The sequence below is a fragment of the Leucoraja erinacea genome, chromosome 4, assembly GCF_028641065.1.
Source record: "Leucoraja erinacea ecotype New England chromosome 4, Leri_hhj_1, whole genome shotgun sequence".
In the NCBI taxonomy this organism is placed as follows: Eukaryota; Metazoa; Chordata; class Chondrichthyes; order Rajiformes; family Rajidae; genus Leucoraja; species Leucoraja erinaceus.
In genome coordinates this window covers 91,455,493-91,474,803 of record NC_073380.1, presented here as the reverse complement: position 1 = coordinate 91,474,803, position 19,311 = coordinate 91,455,493, and the positions used below count along the sequence as shown (strand labels likewise).

Here is a 19,311-nt window from a genome sequence, read left to right as displayed (position 1 = left end):
TAAGGGCGAGGATCCTCTGTCACAAACACTCTACTATCCCAGCAAGGCCCAGTTTCAATTCAGACCTCAGATGCTGGAGGTTGCACGTTCTCCCTGGGTTTCCCTATCCAGTTCCTTTCCATGTCCCAAAGACGTGCTGGCTGGTTGGTGGATGAATGGAAGGGTCAGGGTGGAGCTGATAGGCACTTGAGAGAACAGGTCACAGGGACCTGTTCCTGGTAAATAACTGAGACAATAGGATTGATGCTATTTTTTTCCTCTCACAACTCAATGGGCTAAATGGCCTTCTGCTATGTTGTAAGGAAATATGAGAGGACATTGCCTTGACAATAGACAATAGGTGCAGGAGTAGGCCATTTGGCCCTTTGAACCAGCACCGCCATTCAATGTGATCATGGCTGATCATCCCCAATTAGTACCCCATTCCTGCCTTCTCCCCATATACCCTGACTCCGCTATTTTTAAGAGCCCTTTCTAGCTCTCTCTTGAAAGCATCCAGAGAACCTGCCTCCACCACCCTCTGAGGCAGAGAATTCCAGACTCACCACTCTCTGTGGGAAAAAGTGTTTCCTCGTCTCCGTTGTAGCTCAGTTGAGCTTGCTCATCACCACTTAACTAATGTTGGTTCCATGTTTCACTGGTTCCCAACATACATAACATAGAAACTTAGAAATTATGTGCAGGAGTAGGCCATTCGGCCCTTCGAGCCTGCACCGCCATTCCATATGATCAAGGCTGATATAACCAATGAGCCTATGCTTCAAAATCACAGAAGGTTATAATACCCAGGTCATCAAGTATACAGATATTATCTTCTGAACCAGGATTTTCATTTCAAATCAGGAAATGGAAAGAAATGTTTAAGTGGACTATTAGTGTAATTGTGTTTCACATTTTATTTTCAGTACCTGTATTATTGAAGTGCGTTGTTGTGCTCAATTTAAGGTGGAACTTGTTTTTAGTTAAGCTTTTAATAGTTGGGATTCAATTAGTTGCTATCAATGATGTGCCTTGATTTTGTGGATGCTTGAAGCCTTGAAGCAATTGTCAGTGAGGCTATTTTGGCCTCCATTGAAGCTTTACTGTTTAAAATTGGATGTATGGGCATCACACACCACATTACAGGGGGTGAGAGGTGGAGAGGGGGTGAGAGGGGGAGAAGGGGGTGAGAGGTGGAGAGGGGAGGGAAGGGTGGGGGAGAGGAGTGAGGGGAAGGGGGGAGGGGAGAGCGGCGAAAAGGGGAGGGAGGGGGGGAAGAGGGAGGAGGGGGAGGTGGAGTGACCTCTGATGATCTTCGGTGAGCGCTGGTGACCTCCGGTGACCTCGGGATCTGCAGAACTAGCACAACTGTGTCGGGTTTTGGAGGAGATATGAGTGACGTGAAAACAAACAAACAAATGAACTAACGAACTAACGAATAGAATTTTAATAGTTATAAGATGAGATAAGATATAGACTATATGCTTGATTTGTTTAATCACCATGTGATTTAACCTGCAGTTCACTGCAATTTTACAATTGTGTGATATCACTCACCAGAGATATTTTTGGTTCATTAATGCAGTTAATATCGTCATGATTATATGCAAGATTTGTGTTTTAAATACATAGATAAGATAAGATATAGACTATATACTAGATTAAGTGGGACTTATTGGGTCCCATGTTCACACGAGAGGGCTGGTCCCTCAATGCAATATTCCACCTCTCCACCAATTCCATTCTTAGTGGCCAGTGGTGGGGGGGGAGGGGCTTTCTGGAGCGCTAGTATGGGTGTTGCGGGCTGAAGGGACTGGTTTACAGTGGGCTGCCTGCTGTACCTGCACGCCAACGTCCAGTGACCGGTGTACAAGGATACCCAGGTCTCGCTGTACCTCCCCCCTTACCCAACCTAACCTCATTGAGATAATAATCTGCCCCCCTTGTTTTTGGCACCAGTGGATAACCTCACATTTATCTATATTATCTGCCACGCATCTGCCCACTCACTCAACCAGTCCAGGTCAACCTGCAACCTCCTATCGTCCTCTTCACAGTTCACGCTGCCACCCGGCTTTGCGTCATCAAAAAACTTGCTAGTGTTGCTCCTAATTCCAAATCATTAATATATATGGTAAACAGTTGTGGCCCCCAACACCGAGCCTTGACTCACGGCTATTCCTTGAAATTCCATTTCAAGCAGGGTGCAAGGCCACCAAATTCAAATGCAGTTTTCTACCACTTCATGCACGGTGCAAGGCCACCAAATTCAAGTGCAGTTCCTTACCATTTCATGCGGGGTGCAATGGCACCAAATTCAAGTGCAGTTCCCTACCATTTCAGGCGGGGTGCAAGGCCACCAAATTCAAGTGCAGTTTCCTACCATTTCAAGGAGGGTGCAAGGCCACCACATTCAAGTGCAGTTTCCTACCATTTCAAGCAGGGTGCAAGGCCACCACATTCAAGTGCAGTTTCCTACCATTTTAAGCAGGGTGCAAGGCCACCAAATTCAAATGCAGTTTCATACCATTTCAAGCAGGGTGCAAGGCCACCAAAGACAGAGAGTCATGACCTCTACCTTACCCATCTTGCAGAGACTGAGCCATGCCCACATTCCGGGTTTTATAGTCCCTCCCCCTCCCACCGGAGCGGCGTGGCCTTCATGGCATGATTGACAGGAGAGAGAATCTCAACATCTTTTAAACACTAATAACTTATTTTTCATCTATGGGAAATATCCTCGGCACCTGATGAGCGGAGGGGGACTGAGTAATATGGCCAAAAATCAGCCATACATGGTAGCATTTTTTCTAAAATCAATATACAGTGCTGACTGGAAGTTGTCAAGAATTAGACTTTTAATTATATAGAAGGCACACCACTTTTCAATAAGGCACACCACTTTTCAATAAGGCACACCACTTTTCAATAAGGCACACCACTTTGCATTTTCAAACCAAAACCACTTTTGCATTTCAAACCAAAACCACTTTTGCATTTTCAAACCAAAATCAATTTTGCATTTTCAAACCACATTAAGGGCATTGACAGGTCAGTAAAACCACTCACAGTTTAGTAGACATGTGTTCAGTGTTCAGTGTTATTCACAGCTCAGACTGAGAGGCGTGACCTCTCCCTCCATCTTGCAACGACTGAGGCAGTCCACACTTCTGGGTTTTATAGTCCCTCCCCCTCCCACCAGGAGAGAGAATCTCAACATTTTTAAAACATTGATAAGTCTTTTCTTTTTCATCGAAAAATCCTCTTGTCCTGCTCAGCGGAGGGTGACTCTGAGTAAGATGGCCAAAAATCACAGCCGTAAGTGGTAGCATTTTTTCTAAAATCAATATGCAATATGCAGTGCAAACAGGACGTGGTCAAGATTTGCATTTTAATTATATAGATAGGATAAGATATATAGTATATGCTTGAATTGTTTAATCACCATGTGATTTAATCTGCAGTTCACTGCTGTTACAATTGCTCGATATCACTCATCAGAGATAGTTTTGGTTCATTAATGTAGTTAATATCGTCATGAATTTTCCAAATTCATTTTCTGTGGGGTACTTTTAATCAACTTTCAAATCCCTGAAAGCACATGATCGGATCTAAGAATAGAACTTCAATGTATAAATTGCTAATTGTTTATGCTGCCTATACAAAAGGTTAACGCCGTTGTTACAACTCTACTAACTGATATTTTGCCAACTCACAGGCGCATCAAACTGCATGCACCATACAATGGCATAGTTCTGGCCTGTAGCTAAGGTGTGCTTGATCATTTGTTTCATTTGATCACATCAATTAACATCAGCTTATATCATAACTTCAGTCGGATACCGGTATCAGCCTCATACCTTGTACCTTCAGTGAATCTAACATTTCTCCTAACACATGGCTACCTGTACCCTATCTCACAGCAAGTCCCACTCACCCGTTCTTGTGTGTGGATATGTATGCATGTGTGCCTATTTAGCTAGGTTTAGTTTATTATTGTCACGTGTACTGAGGCACAGTGAAATTTTTTATGTTGCACGCGTGTACAAGTCATTGTTTGTGTGTGTGGAATTGTTTGTATGTGCAGTGGCTTTTGATTATGTAATGGGGGTGAGAATTCATTCCTTCGTGTACTTTATATTCAACTCTCAGTCTTGCTCCTGGTCACACTGCACTCAGGCCTCAGTGAAGGCTCGAGTGAGTAACAACACCCAAAGTCAGAGTGAGCATGCTCCACACGGCAAAATTATTCCATAGTAGGCTAATACTTGAAACAAAACTAGCGGCAGCGGCAAAAGTTCCAGATGAAAAAGGCCCTCCGTAATCTCTTGCTTAGGGTTAAACGCCTGCCAGATTTCACTTTCATACACATGAATAAGATTACTATGTATAAAATGATTCACAATGCCATTTCAAATAAGCATGTTACAACCCTACTCCCACATTCCAGCATAAACCTCCAGAGCTGATGTAGCCAATTTACTAATTTGGTTAGTCCTTGGGTTTGTCATGAAACATTTAATGATATACTAACCTCCCCCTAAGTATACCTCTGCAGGGGTTCAGGGACAGATGGCTCAGATTGTGAGAGAGAAGACTGAAGCATCATTTAGTTAACCTATGTTTCCCGAATCCTACATAATCCACATGCACCACATCAAAGTGGAAGTTCAGCATCTTCGTACCACAGGGACCAGAGAGGTAGTCCAAGCGGCTCCTCCATCCCCACTTACTCAGTAATCTTCCAGCTCTGGATTCTGCCAGCAGACCAATATTCAGAGCTTCTCACTGGGCAGCTATGCCAACCTCTTTCCCCTACACCAGATGTCTCTGGATTATGCCAGCAGACCAATATTCAGAGCTGCTCACTTCTGTGCTGAAGAATGCCCATTCACAAGGTTGTTGCCAGGCAGTATTCCACACATAGGTTGATACAATGTGAAAAATGGCTGTATTCCACACATAGCTCAGTTACAAAGACACTTAGGTAATTGAAACTTAATCAGGTATGGTATTAAGATACATACGGCACTCTCAGATTTTCTAAGAGACCCCATAGGAGACACTCCATAGCCTAAAAGGACACAATGTTTCATTTTCTCCATTGAAACTTTGTGACATTTTTTCAGATCTATTTGAGAAGTACTAAATATTTGGGTGGATCCAACCCACGTAGTCTTGATCCACCTGAACTACAAAGAGAAACTGAATATGTGCATACCGAGTTCCTACAGGAGGCCAGCTGTGTTAAACCAGTTACACAAATATATCTGACGGAAACAACGAAGTTTAGTGAGATATCAAAAAGTATCTTGGATACCACTGCAGAGAATGTCTACAATGACCAAGGAATCTGATTTTTTTTGAGGTGCGTCAGTTTAAGGTATTCTTCCTTATTAATCTATATTTGACTGGAGTTCAAAGGGAAACATGATGGCCCTAGCCCTGGCATCATAAGACATTGCTTCAATACTTTTGACAGGAGAGAAATCTGTACATTATTTTAAACTGTCTTTGAATTTGACAAATGTGGAGATTCCACTGTGTAACATGGTCAGGGAAATGTAAAGGGAATCAATTCTAAAATATTGTAAATTTATTGTCTGGGATGTATGCACAATGGATCACAAAGCAGCTACAAAGCATTAGATCAAACTTTGCAGGATCGTAGACACAACAATAAATTATTGGGAAGTGTTACTTAAATGCTAGCTGGAGAATTTCATCAAACATTACCAGCAATTCCACAAGATACTAAACCAGATTAATTAAAAGTCTCCATTAAAATACCATATAATTTGAAAATATTGAAGATTACACCTGAAAACCTGTATATATGAACACATTTGACAGGCAATCCATCCGAGAGAGAGACTTTGTGTTGAATTTATTCAAACTAGGTAATGGATTTTGGATCTACCAATAATATGCCACAGCACATAATTTTCAGTTAAAAAATTACGACCACATGTATTTGGGGTTACAATAATGACTGGTAATGCTGCTGGGGAAAATGTCTTGGTTCACAGATACTCAAGAGCACCGGATATGAACCGAACAAGTTATCCCATTTGCTTAATTAATAAATCACATTATTGGGGGGGGGGGGGGAGAGGGAGAGGGGGAGGGAGGAGGAAGAGGAGAGGGATAGAGGGAGGGGAGGGAGAGGGGGAGTGAGAGTGGGAGTGAGGGAGAGGGGGCAGGAGAGGAGGGGGAGAAGTGGGTAGAGAAAATGAATTGATATGGGCTTTCAAGTAAGACAAGCGTAGATGAGCATGTTGATCTGCATGGCTGAGTTGGACCAAAGGGCCTGTTTCCATACTGTATGACTAAATGATTCGCTTAGTTTAGGTTACTGTCTACCATCCAGTATCGCAGAATGGCCAATTCATGCCTGTCTGCATCAACAATTAATCTGCAACTCATTGATTCATCTTGTCAAACCTAACTCACCTTGTGGTCTCGTGGTCATGATCCCCATGTGCTAATACGCAATTACTTCCTCACCAAAGGTCCCTTTGCTTTCTTCGCTTCATTTCTCAAAAAAAAATAGGCACTTAGGTTCTTCTCTCTTTACAAAATAACACTCCAACTTCCATACATTTCCGTGCGACCCCCTATAATCAAGTCTCTCCAATTAAGCTTGCAGTTCTACCTCATCGGCCGGCCTGGTGCGGGGCTGGGACGGTGCTGGCTGAGATGCCCCGGTGGCAGCGGCATGATTCGGGGCTGGGATGGCGCTCCTGTGAGGGCGGCCCGGCGCGGGGCTGAGACGGTGCTGGCTGAGACGCTCTGGTGGCAGCGGCACGACTCGGGGCTGGGACGGCGCTCCCATGAGGGTGGCCCGGTACGGGGCTGAGACGGTGCTCCGGTAGCTGAGGCGGTGTTCTGGCGGCGGCGACCTGAATCCGGGGCTCGGCCGCGGGCCAGTGGACGACATCTTCGGGAGCTCGCAGGTCACAGGCTGGTGCCTGTTTTTCCGGAGCTCCCGCGGAAACAGCTGCGTCCGCTGGACTGGAGGGCGGCATCTTCGACCACCCCCGGGCCGCGGAGCTTGAACCGGCCCGTTCGCGGAGCTCAGTGAGCCGCGGGACTGATTACCATCGCCCGGTGGGGTATCGCCTCAGCGCAGAGGGAGAAGAGGAGGGAAGAGACAGTAACCCTAAGATTTTTGCCTCCATCACAGTGAGGAGGTGCCTGGTGAACTCACTGTGGTGGATGTTAATTTGTGTTTATTGTGTGTTTTCTTGTTTATTATTATATGTATGGCTGCAGGCAACGACATTTCGTTCAGACCGAAAGGTCTGAATGACAAATAAAGGATCCAAGTCTGAGTCTATTTAAACATTGCCATGTTTTGAAGGGTGGCTCCCAATGTGGAATTGGTTACACCCAAAGGGACTCGTGGCCTTTGCTGAGCAGTCACCATCTGACCCTTCTAAAGTCATTGGTCCTGTCCATCGATGATTGCTCCAGACAAGGGGTGGAGGAGAGGAAATGGGAGAGGCTTGAACAGTCAGTCCATTTTGACCTGGCAATTCGCATCAATGTCAGTGTCTGCTCAATATATTCAAGCTCCCTTCAGCTGGATTAAGGAGGTAATTGTTGTCACTCCTTCATAGCCCAACAGCTGCATTTGGAGGTCCCAAGGAACTCCCTCCCCTGAAGAATGGAAAGGACGCCATAGGAGTCATACGGCATGGAAACAGGCCATTCGGTCCAACTTGCTCAAACTAACCAACATGTCCCATCTACACTAGTCCCACCTGCCTGCATTTGGCCCATTTCCCTATAAACCATAACCTGCCTTTTAAAATTATTCCCTCCGCTTTACCCAATAAGCTGGAAGCGGAGAGCAAATTTTGCTTGTGTGTGCTGAATCAATTGAGATCTTTAAGTACTAAAGATTGGTCAGCAGGGAGGAGCTGCACCATTTAACTGTGTCAAGAGAGTGAATTAGGATCAGTAAAGAGCCATTTATCCTGACTAAGCTTGGGCAAGCTTGTCATTTTGAATGCCTCTGTTAATTTGGCTCCCTCATCCTGACAGCTTGTCTGAAACATTCCAAGCTTGATCATTACTTGAGAATTGGTCTGTCCATTTTTAGAGAAACAAAGCAAAGAAGACTGAAGAACACCAACGTTTCCCCCTGACACATGTTCCTGGGAGGACCAATTTAAACGGACCGCTCAATGGATTTTTAGCATAAAATGGTTGAGGTTTACTACACACACGGGTATTGTAAATGCCTTTTTGACAGGACCTCCCAAAAACACCATCACTCCCACTTAGAAGTAAAAGGGATACAACTGCAAAGTGTCAGTCCTTCACCAACAGGACTTCAAGTAGTGAAAGGCTTGGATAGAGTGAATGTGGAGACTAGTGGCAGAGTCTAGGACCAGACATCATAGCCTCAGAATAAAAGGAGGTTCCTTAAGGTAGGAGATGAGAAGGATTTTTTTAAGTCAGAGGGTGGGGTAATTTGTGGAATTCGTTGCCACAGAAGGCTGTGGAGGCTGTCAATGGATATTTTTAAGGCAAAGATAGATAGATTCTTGATTAGTACGGGTGTCATGGGTTATGGGGAGAAGGCAGGAGAATGGGGTTGGGAGGGAGAGATAGATCAGCCACGGTCGAATGGTGGAGTAGACCTGAAGGGCCGAATGGACTAATTCTGCTCCGATAGCTCACTATACCAAGGGCTATAGAGATGGACAATAAATGTTGACTCTGCCTGTGATGCTCCCATACCTCGGAGCCAATCAATAAAGTATGTTTCTGTTTCCAAGGAAATCGTTTTGTTTTTTAAATTTGTGCATTTTACCAGAAGTTTTTACCAACACATTTATAGTAGGCCAAACTTTGGAGGGAAAATATGGGCAGATTTAGGACTTCTGTAACCATGCTGGAATCCTCAAGTTGTATAGATATACATTATTAAACTGAAATTGATAGCATTTTCTCAGTCAATTATATTAAGAAGCACGAATGGAGGTTGGATACAGATTAGCCATGATCTAAGTGAACAGAAAAACAGACTTGAAGACTTGAAGGAATAAATAGCCTTCTCCACTATTTCTATTTAGCAGGATAGGATGAAGTTTTTTTTTCTGATTTGCCCCAGTTTGTACTGGAACCTTAACATTTATCTTGTACACCACATTCAGGATCAAATCACCATCTGCTTTATCTTCAAAGATTGTGGGGGGTGCAGGGACGAGGTGGGGGGGGGTGCAGGGACGAGGGGGGGGAGGCAACAGATCAATTGCAGATAGTTGCAGCTAACAGTGTGACACCGAGCAACTCATATTATTCCCTGTGTAATACATGCAGGGAATAATATGCATTCTTCCTGGAATATCGCTGGGCCTGTTTTTATATCAACTACTCTCTGGTTTATTGACATTTGCTATAACATTTGGAGTTTCAGATTTCATCAACACTTCTGCTAATTTGTAAAGTTAACTTTCCAAAATGCTCTGCAATTTTTTTGGAAAACATTTTTTAAGCGAAACAGCCAGACGTAGTCAATTTGCACAGAAACCCAATGCCTCCTACACCCCACCTATTTCCTGGGAGTTAAACAAGTCTTTACTCTGAGTTTGGTGATGCCAATTGGAAAGTTACGCAGTCGGGCAGTTGGAAATGCAGTGAGATATAAATGGTCTGGACTCTGCAATTGCAACACAAGTGAAACTGTCAGCCTCCGCTCTCTCTATCATTCCTGCACAGAACTGACAATAAGTTCTACATTTCGGAGCAAGCATGGTCCAATGTTATTGCCAGTAATTCGATGCAATTCTGCAGGCTTTGAAGTTGAAATGTAATGGGTACACGCCCAGTGATCCAGTACCAGTTCTAAGGCAGCACAAAGAGAACGCCACATCCTGGAAGAAGTTGTTAATGGACAAGGACGGCTGACAGAAGTGTTTACAAATGTTTCAACATTTTTGAAAGTTTTCGAATGTTTTTGTATGTAAGTTTAAACACAGTTCACTTTCCAGGTCATTCATACCAAATCTGGCATGTATCCGAGACTACCGTCTGATTGTGTGTCTCAAATTCCCGATGTGACGTCACATTTAATCATTATAGATTTACACAGTATGGGGCCTTTTGGCCCACCATCACACACTCATTTACTCTAATCCCATTTTATTCTCTCCACATTCCCATCAACTGCCTCCCACATTCTACCACTCACCAGGGGCAATCTGCAGTAAACAATGAACTTGCAAAGTTGCATGACGTTGGGATATGGGGAGATACCAGAGAACCTAGAGGAATCCCACACGGCTGCAGAGTGAATGTGCAAACTCCACACGGGCAGCACATGTGGCCAGGATCATATCCAAGTCATTGAAACTGCGAGGCAGCACCTCCACTAACTATACCACTATACTGTACTTGGAATGGTTGCAGAAAAAGTATTTAAGAAGGAACTGCAGATGCTAGAAAATTGAAGGTACACAAAAATACTGGAGAAACTCAGCGGGTGCAGCAGCATCTATGGAGCGAAGGAGATAGGCAACGTTTCAGGCCGCAACGGAGTCTGAAGAAGAGTTTAGGTCCGAAACGTTGCCTATTTCCTTCGCTCCATAGATGCTGCTGCACCCCGCTGAGTTTCTCCAGCATTTTTGTGTACCTGCAGAAAAAGTCTTCCAATGTTACATCACAATAGTTCATGTTATGATGATTACTGAAGAGAAAATGTGCATTTTTTATTGAGTTAAATAAAAGACAACTAGATTAATGCAATATTCCACCGCTCCACCAATTTCAATATTGGTGGCCAGTGGGGGGGGGGGCGGGGCTTTCTGGAGCGCTAGTATGGGTGTTGTGGGCCGATGGGACTGGTTTCCAGAGGGCTAGTATCAACATTGTGGGCCAAATGGATTCTTGGGTTGGCAGCTCAGTCACTCAGGCCTGATGGTCTGGCAGCTCAGTCACCCAGGCCTGGTGGGCTGGCAGCTCAGTCACTCAGGCCTGGTGGGCTGGCAGCTCAGAAACAGCCAGAATCTCTGCCCAAGACAGGTGAGAGACTCTATGAGAGAGAAGGGGGAGAGGGTGGAGAATCAATTTAATACATTTTTCATCTTTTTCTGCAGATTACAGCAATGAAGGAGGAAAGTCTATCCTGGCCTGAATCTCACAGGGAGCCAATGAAGGGAGGGAGAAAAATACTGGAGTGAGGTTTAATACATGCAGGGGGAATACTTACTGATGGACCAAAGGGCTCATCCTGGGCTAGTACAGGCCTGATGGAACGGAAGGGCTCTTTGCAGACTCACAGTTCAGTTGATTCACAGCCTAGAATGAGAGTCTTGACCTCTCCCTCGCAGTCTTGCAGAGTGACTGAGTCATGATCAGGCATCCCGGGTTTTATAGTCCTGCCCCCACCCCCCGGAAGGGGCGTCACCTTCATCTCAGTGATTGACAGGCGAGAGGATCTCAAAGGTTTTTAAACAATCATAACTTTTTTATTTTTCATCGATGGGCAAAATCCTCAGGGCCTTGCTCAGTGGAGGAGGACTGTGAGTAAGATGTCCAAAATTCATAGCGATATATGGTAGCGTTTTTGCTAAAATCAATATACAGCGCAGACAGGAAGTGGTCAAGATGAGTCTTTTAATTATATAGATGCTGATTCATCACCAACCACAAAACTCAGGCTGATGTGTTGCACCAGTATTAAATTAGCATTGCCCATGGTTGTCGATGCTGTGGTTTTAGTCTCCTATTGGTTATCATTAAGATGTAGTTTTGGTCTACATCGGATTACCAAACCCAATCTACTTTTCTTTGGCTGATGCTTGTCATTCCATTGATCAGCTGTTGTTCAGTGGTTAGCTCTCCTGCTTCTCAGTTGGAGATTTATAGGCCACGCATTGGAAGATTTGGACTGAGAAATCTACCACACAATACAGTATGTGAGAGTGCTGAATTATCACCATTCATGTCAGAAGCTGAACTGAGGCTCCACCTATTTCCTCAAGTGGATATAAAAGAAAACATGGCTTTATTATTTCAAAAAGAAATTATCCCTTTTGCCCAGGCTAATATTTAATCCTTAATTAACATAATTAAAATTTACAAATGTCACAAAACCTGGAGGTGTTGTTAAGAGTGTGGGACACAGCAGTGGACATCTGACTGAGAAAAAGCCTCAGCCCACAGGCAGTGGCCGCCGCCGCCGTGAGACCTCAGGGCCTGCTCAGCGGAGGAGGACTGTTGAGTAAGATGTCCAAAAATCATAGCGATATATGGTAGGGTTTTTGCTAAAATCAATATACAGCGCAGACAGGAAGTGGTCAAGATGAGGCTTTTAATTATATAGATGCTGATTCATCACCAACCACAAAATCCAGGCTAATGTGTTGCATCGAGGCCCCATGGACAACATGCTCGACGTCCTGGAGCTTCCGGTGGAACCAAGCAGCGGGGCCTGACCAGGCCAAAGACCCATCCAATGTCGACACCGGCCATCGGGAGACAGCTGGGCTAAAGGGCTGACACTTAACCTCCATCGTACACAGCCACTCACCTCCTGAGCGGTCCAACGCTGATGCCACCCACAGGGGCCAGAGACAGTTCAGCCAGAGGCCCAACCTCCTGGGCCATCCAACAGACACAAGGCCAGGGGCCCGACTGATGGGGCTGAAATGCTGCCACCTAGTGAGAACTGAGTGAAACGGGGCCACAGATGAGACTGAAACAATGTGCTTTGCAGACCCCCACCCCCCTCCCAAGCATACTACTGGCTAATGTGCATTATGTAGAGAGTGCTAGATTAACTTAAAGCCAGCATAATCTACCTTAGAGAACTGAGACAGTACTCAGTTTCTCAGAGGCATGGCTCACCCATGGCTCACCTGACTGCACCATCCAACCCGACGGCATCTCCCTTCACCAGATAGACCACATGTCATCTTCGAGGAGATTAGAGATGGAGGGGTCTGCTTCCTAATCAATACCTCGTGATGCTCAGATGTGTTGGTCCTGGTGAGCTTATGCTCCCCGGACCTGGAATATCTAACTGTGAAGTGCTGTCCCTACTGCCTACTTCAGGAATGCACCTCAGCAATCCTGACAGCAGTCTATATCCCTCCCATACTGATGTCACGCTTTGAAAGAACTGTGCACCACTACCTAAAAGCCTTGAGCCAAAACATCCGATGCACTGGTCATTGTAGATTGGCACTTCAATTAGGCCAACCTCAAAAGCGTACCAACAAAATACCATCAGCGTCTCTCGTCCCACCAAGGGCCAGAACGCTCACGACCACTGCTCCACATCCATAAAAAACACCCATAGCTCCATTCCACAGCCACATTTCAGGAAATCTGATCATCTAACTGTGCTTTTACTCCCTGCCTACAAACAAAAACTAAAACGGAAAGATCGGTACGCAACGTTGTTTAATACCGGTCTGTGGAAAACAATGACATCCCACGTGACTGCTTTGAGTCTCTGGACTGGTCCATATTCAGTGAATATGCGGCCAATCCTGAATGATCACACGGTACACAAAAATGCTGGAGAAACTCAACGGGTGCAGCATCATCTATGGAGCGATGGAGATAAGCAACGTTTGCTTCTCCAGCATTTTTGTGTACCTTCGATTTTCCAGCATCTGCGGTTCCTTCTTAAACACTGAATGATCACACCACTGCCGTGACTGACTTCACCATCAAGTGCTTAGAGGAATGTGCCAAGACAATCCGTGTGTTCCCCAACTGGAAACCGTGGATGAATCGTGAGGTAAATTCCCACGGTGAAGGTCATGACCGCTGTATTCAAGTCAAACGATCCCGAATGGTACAAGAAATGTTACTAGATCTTAGCAAAACCATCAGGAATGCCAAGAGACAATGCTGTGAGTCCTAGTATGTTCACTCAGACACCCGTCAAACATGGCAGGGTCTGAATACCACAACTGTCTGCAAAGCGAAATGAGGCAGCATTGCTGATGATATTGTGACCTTCCCCGATAAACAATGCGTTCTGTGGCTGCTTTGAGCAGAAGGCCAACAGGGCAATGACAACAATTGCAGAAGGTACATCGGCCTTCCCGAGACTGAATCCATGGAAAGCAACTGACCTGGATGCAGTCCCTGGCCATGTCCTTCGGGACTGTGTGGACCGACTAACGTGCGTGCACACAGACATCTTTAATGTCTCCCTACTCCATTGTGAGGTACCCATCTGCTTCAAGAAGGCCATTATCATCCCGGTGCCAAAGAAAAGCAAGATCTCAAGCCTTATTGCCTACTGTTCAGTGGCCTTGACATCCACCATTGTGAAGAGCTTCGAGAGGCTGATTATAGCACACATTAAATCCAGCCTATCAAACAACTATGATTCGCCTACCGCCACAACAGTTGCCTGGCTGATGCCATTCATCCCTGTCCCGACATTCCACCCTGGAACACCTGGATGAGAAGGACACCTACATCGGGCTCCTATTAGAAGGCTCTGCTTTCAATACCATGATCCTCACCAAGCTCATCGCCAAACTCATGGAACCCCCCTCTGCATTAGATCCTCGACTTCCTGGCCAACAGACCACAATCAGCGAAGATTGGTGACAAATCATCCTCTACAATAATCTTCAACACTGGTGCCCCACGAGGATGCAATCTCAGCTTCCTAATATACTCCTTATACATTCATGACAGTGCCACTAAATACCAATCCAACTCAATGTACACGTTCACAGATGACATCACCATAGTGGACCAGATATCAAATAATGACAAAATGTAGTACAGGAAGGGGATTGAGAACCTCGTAACCTGTTGCCACAACAACAATCTCTCCCTCAATGCCAACAAGACATTGCCATTGACTTCAGGAAGTGAAGTAGTACAAAATGAATACATTAATGGTTCCGAAGTAGAAATATGAGGGAGGAGTTGAAAGCTTCAGGTTCTTAGGAACAAATATCACCAGCAATTTGTCCTGGAGCAGCCACATTAAAGCTATGGCCAAGAAAGCACAAAAATGCCTCTACTTCCTTCAATGGCTTAGGAAATTCAGCATGTCCCCAACAACTCTCCCCAACTTCGTCAGATGTGACATCTGAAAGCATTTTATTGGGATGCATCACAGCTTGGTTTGGGAACAGCCCCATCCAAGACCGTAAGAAATTGAAGAGTTGTGGGCGTAACCCAGACCATCACACAAACCAACCTCCCTTCCGTTGACTAAATCTACACTTTGCGCTACCATGGTAAGACCACCAGCATAATCAATTGTGGGGGGGAGGGACTCCATTTAGCGGCCACCGTCCGCGGCACCAGACAGCACCTCCCGACTCCACATAGCGGCTTTCCCAACTCCACACAGCGGCTTTCCTGACTCCACACAGTTGCTTACCCAACTTCACACAGCGGCTTTTCCCCTCAACACAGAGGTTATCCTGACTCCACACTGCGGCTTTCCCGACTCCACTCTTGTGGGCTCAATTAGCATGGCTTGTTTACTCAGCCCCGCCTCCGTGGCTTTATTCTCCAGCGGTTGCCGTAAGAGGCGTTACCGTCATCGTGACTGACAGGCGAGGAGACCAATCTGCTGATCTTACGATTTTTTAAACCTTCGTAACTTTTCTCATATTTCACCGATCAGAACAAAACTTGGTGCCTTGGAGTAGAGGAGCACGGTGAGTAAGGTGGCGAAAAAATCCTAGCGATATATGGTACCGTTTTTGCGCACATTTAATTACAACGCAGACTGGAAGTGGTCAAGATGAGAGTTTTAGTAATAGTATAGAAGATGTGGACAGGCCGCAGCAAGGGGAAGCAACACTAAGTTGCCTTGGCTCTTTAAGTACGCATTAGGGTGGGCTGCAGTGGCAGGAGGTTTCTGCACTCAGAACCTCAACCACTTTTTAATTTCTGTGTCTCACAAAGCTACAGCGCTCTTTAAGTGCCCAGATTCCCTCGTCCATGCCTGAGCAACTATAAACAAATATTTAGATAAATGGAAATTCATGGCGGCAGATTGTATGGCTGATTTATTGCCAAAGATAAAAATCTGTGCTGTAGTCTTAGGTATGGAGTGGTGTTGCAGCATTTCAACACTGATAAACGAAAAGCACAAAACGTATAACAATTTGCAGTTGAGAATCAATATAAACACATTACTGTTCAGAAAAGGGAATGGAGATGAATTGGTGAGGAACTACAACAAGAATTGCAGAAGATATTCTTTTGAGCACAAAAAGAGGGTTATTTGTGTCACTTGACAATCATATAGGAGCAGGGAGGTTCTACTGCAATTGTACAGGGTCTTGGTGAGACCACACCTGGAGTATTGCGTACAGTTTTGGTCTCCAAATCTGAGGAAGGACATTATTGCCATAGAGGGAGTGCAGAGAAGGTTCACCAGACTGATTCCTGGGATGTCAGGACTGTCTTATGAAGAAAGATTGGATAGACTTGGTTTATACTCTCTAGAATTTAGGAGATTGAGAGGGGATCTTATAGAAACTTACAAAATTCTTAAGGGGTTGGACAGGCTAGATGCAGGAAGATTGTTCCCGATGTTAGGGAAGTCCAGGACAAGGGGTCCAGCTTAAGGATAAGGGGGAAATCCATTAAAAACGAGATGAGAAGAACGTTTTTTCACACAGAGAGTGGTGAATCTCTGGAACTCTCTGCCACAGAGGGTAGTTGAGGCCAGTTCATTGGCTATATTTAAGAGGGAGTTAGATGTGGCCCTTGTGGCTAAGGGGATCAGGGGGTATGGAGAGAAGGCAGGTATGGGATACTGAGTTGGATGATCAGCCATGATCATATTGAATGGCGGTGCAGGCTCGAAGGGCCGAATGGCCTACTCCTGCACCTAATTTCTATGCTTCTATGTTTCTATGTCATTTTCATTCAATTGTGCTTTTATCAAGATAATGTGTAAGGGGATAGAAAATAAGGATTAAACAACTGCGTGGAGATGAGGCACTACAAAGTTTAACTTCTTATGCTTCAATTTCAAATCGTTTTTAATATAAGAATATAAAATATCATTTCTGTAAATACCTCAACAATGGCACCATCAGGCAGCCGATGGAAATGCCTGTACAGCTCTTGTATGTCGTTGAGGTGTCTAATGTAGATGGACACATGAGTGGTGATATCTCTCCGGCCAGGCAATGATCCAGGTGTTTCATTTTGCTCCTGAGGTCTGCAGCCTTGGGACGAGCACGCGATGAGATCATTATTCCTGATGTAGTCATACACTGCCACCTAGTGAGATAAAGAAGACCCCCCCCCCCACAACCCCCCTCCCCGCCCATTTGAGTTTGATTAGTCACTGTTCATAGGCACATCCTATTTGCAAAGCTCATTCAAATAGCAGCAAGTTTGTAGCACATATCTACATCAAATTATTGTAATTTACTATTTTACAGCTTAAAGCACTTGGCATACATTCCATTGAGTTGTGCAAAGTAAGGAAGTGGGGAGATGCTGAGTTCAATGGCTTTTCTAATGAGTGTTGCATGTCAGCAATTCCCAAGTTCAGTGGAAGTGCAGCACTTGACATCGTTTTACAGCAACAAAGTAAATGGAGAGCCCTTGCCTCAATTAAGAGATGTGGTCAAAGACCTTCTTCAGAGGATGTGTTATCCACAAGGCCAAGCTGTATCGTCACAGCTAGTGAAAAACCACAAAATATTTTCTTAATGAATGTTGACAAGCCATTGAAAAATCATCCTTCCACTGCAAAAATGAATTAATAATAACTGACAATGAAAGCAAGTAGTAACAAGTTAGTATTTTGCCAGCTTGTTTGATGTAGTGCTGGCTCCCAAAATTCCAAGTTAAGTTTCTTTTAGTATACGACTTTTCTATAAACATGTTTGGGGATTAGCGCTGAAAGTGCTACTTGTCTGGGCTCTCGTTTCATAGGTAATGTATTTATAGGAGTCTGTTGGCTTTCACAGGGGGATGTTGAGGTGCCTGATTGAGCACTTTCTGTACAACTGGACAAAGTACCTTTGTTCCACCTAACGTTGTGAACAATGAAGAATAGCAGCAAATGCATGAAAAGTGCGATCAATGAAACTGATTTCATCAACTACAAAAATGTTTCAATAAATAAAAGGCTGAAAACATTTGAATCCTTGCCACTGTAAAGATTCCTGTTTCAAAAATCTCTGTTCCCTCTTGGCTGAAATGTCTTGGTCATGCTTTAAAAAACGTGTTTGGTTGAGCAGTGGTAAAAGATCACAGCAACTTTGGGTCTGATTTCAATGTCTAATTCCAAATGGAATTGACAACATTGACCTATTTAAGTCACAGAGTCATGCACCATGGAAAGAGGCCATTTGGCCCACCATGTCCATGGCAACCAGTGGGTATCCATTCATATTAATCTCATCTCCCAGCAGTCGGCTCATATGCCTAGGTGATTTTAGTGCTCGTCCAGGCTCATTTTAAATACTGTCAGCGACTCTACAGCCGCCACTCTCTGGCAGTGTATTCCAGATAATCACCACTCCCTGAGTGAGAAAGGTCACCTCTAAATCTTTTACCCCTTACCTTAAATCTATGAGCTCTTGTTTTATCTTCTTCTGAAATGAGGAAAGATCTACCTAACTAAACCTTCAAAATGTTTAAAACATCAATTATGTTCTCTGTTAATCTCACAAGGAAAACTGACCCAGCTTCTCCAGTTTCTCATAACTGAAACACTTGAGTTGGGAGCTATGCGTGAGTGGATAGGGCGGGGATGGGGTAAAAGGAGCAAATTAATAATATTAATATAATATCAAGGTGGTTAGTGTTTGTGTGTGTGTGCGATGGTAGTGTGTGTGTGGGGGGGAGGGGGGGGTTAGTATGTGTGTGACGCCGCAGGCTGCCCCTCACCCCCCCTCGCAACCGTGTGTTGAGGGGATGGGACACAACGGGTCCAACTTGGTCCAGTGAAACATAAAAATTGGCAGATTCAGAGAATCAAATACGTTAGTCATCCCTACTTCCCAGTCTTGCCTCCATAGCCTGGATTTCCTTTGTAGAATCACCACCTGGATCTTATGCCAGTCACATATAATACATAATGTGAGAACCCACTGATTTCATTAGAGACTCAGGGCAAAGGATGAGGAGCCAAGGGGGAAGTAACTTCAAAACAATGAAAGATTTTGCAGTACGTGAAGTTGGATGTTTGGCTTTGCCAGCTGTCGAGGGCTGACAGGTGTTTTGCAATTGCGACCTTGTTACTGCAGTTCCACTGCATTACAGAGAAGCTTGGCCCAGCAAGATTTGTCCTCTACATAAGACCTGGGTGTCTGTGCACAACAGTCGCTGAGAGCAAAGATTCATGTGCAGTAG

At 44.7% G+C, this 19,311-nt stretch overlaps 1 protein-coding gene across 9 annotated transcripts in view; it reads right to left on the bottom strand.

Moving 5' to 3' along the window:
* Positions 1-19,311, bottom strand: part of ofcc1 (orofacial cleft 1 candidate 1) — a 342,172-nt gene that overhangs the window by 72,161 nt on the left and 250,700 nt on the right. For 8 of the 9 annotated variants that reach the window (XM_055634782.1, XM_055634784.1, XM_055634781.1 and 5 more), the window contains one exon: positions 17,017-17,223. The exons of the other annotated variant lie outside the window; for it this stretch is intronic. In XM_055634782.1, the coding sequence (XP_055490757.1) occupies positions 17,017-17,223 (207 nt within the window). The remainder of the gene's footprint in view (positions 1-17,016; positions 17,224-19,311) is intronic. 9 annotated transcript variants of the gene reach the window in all.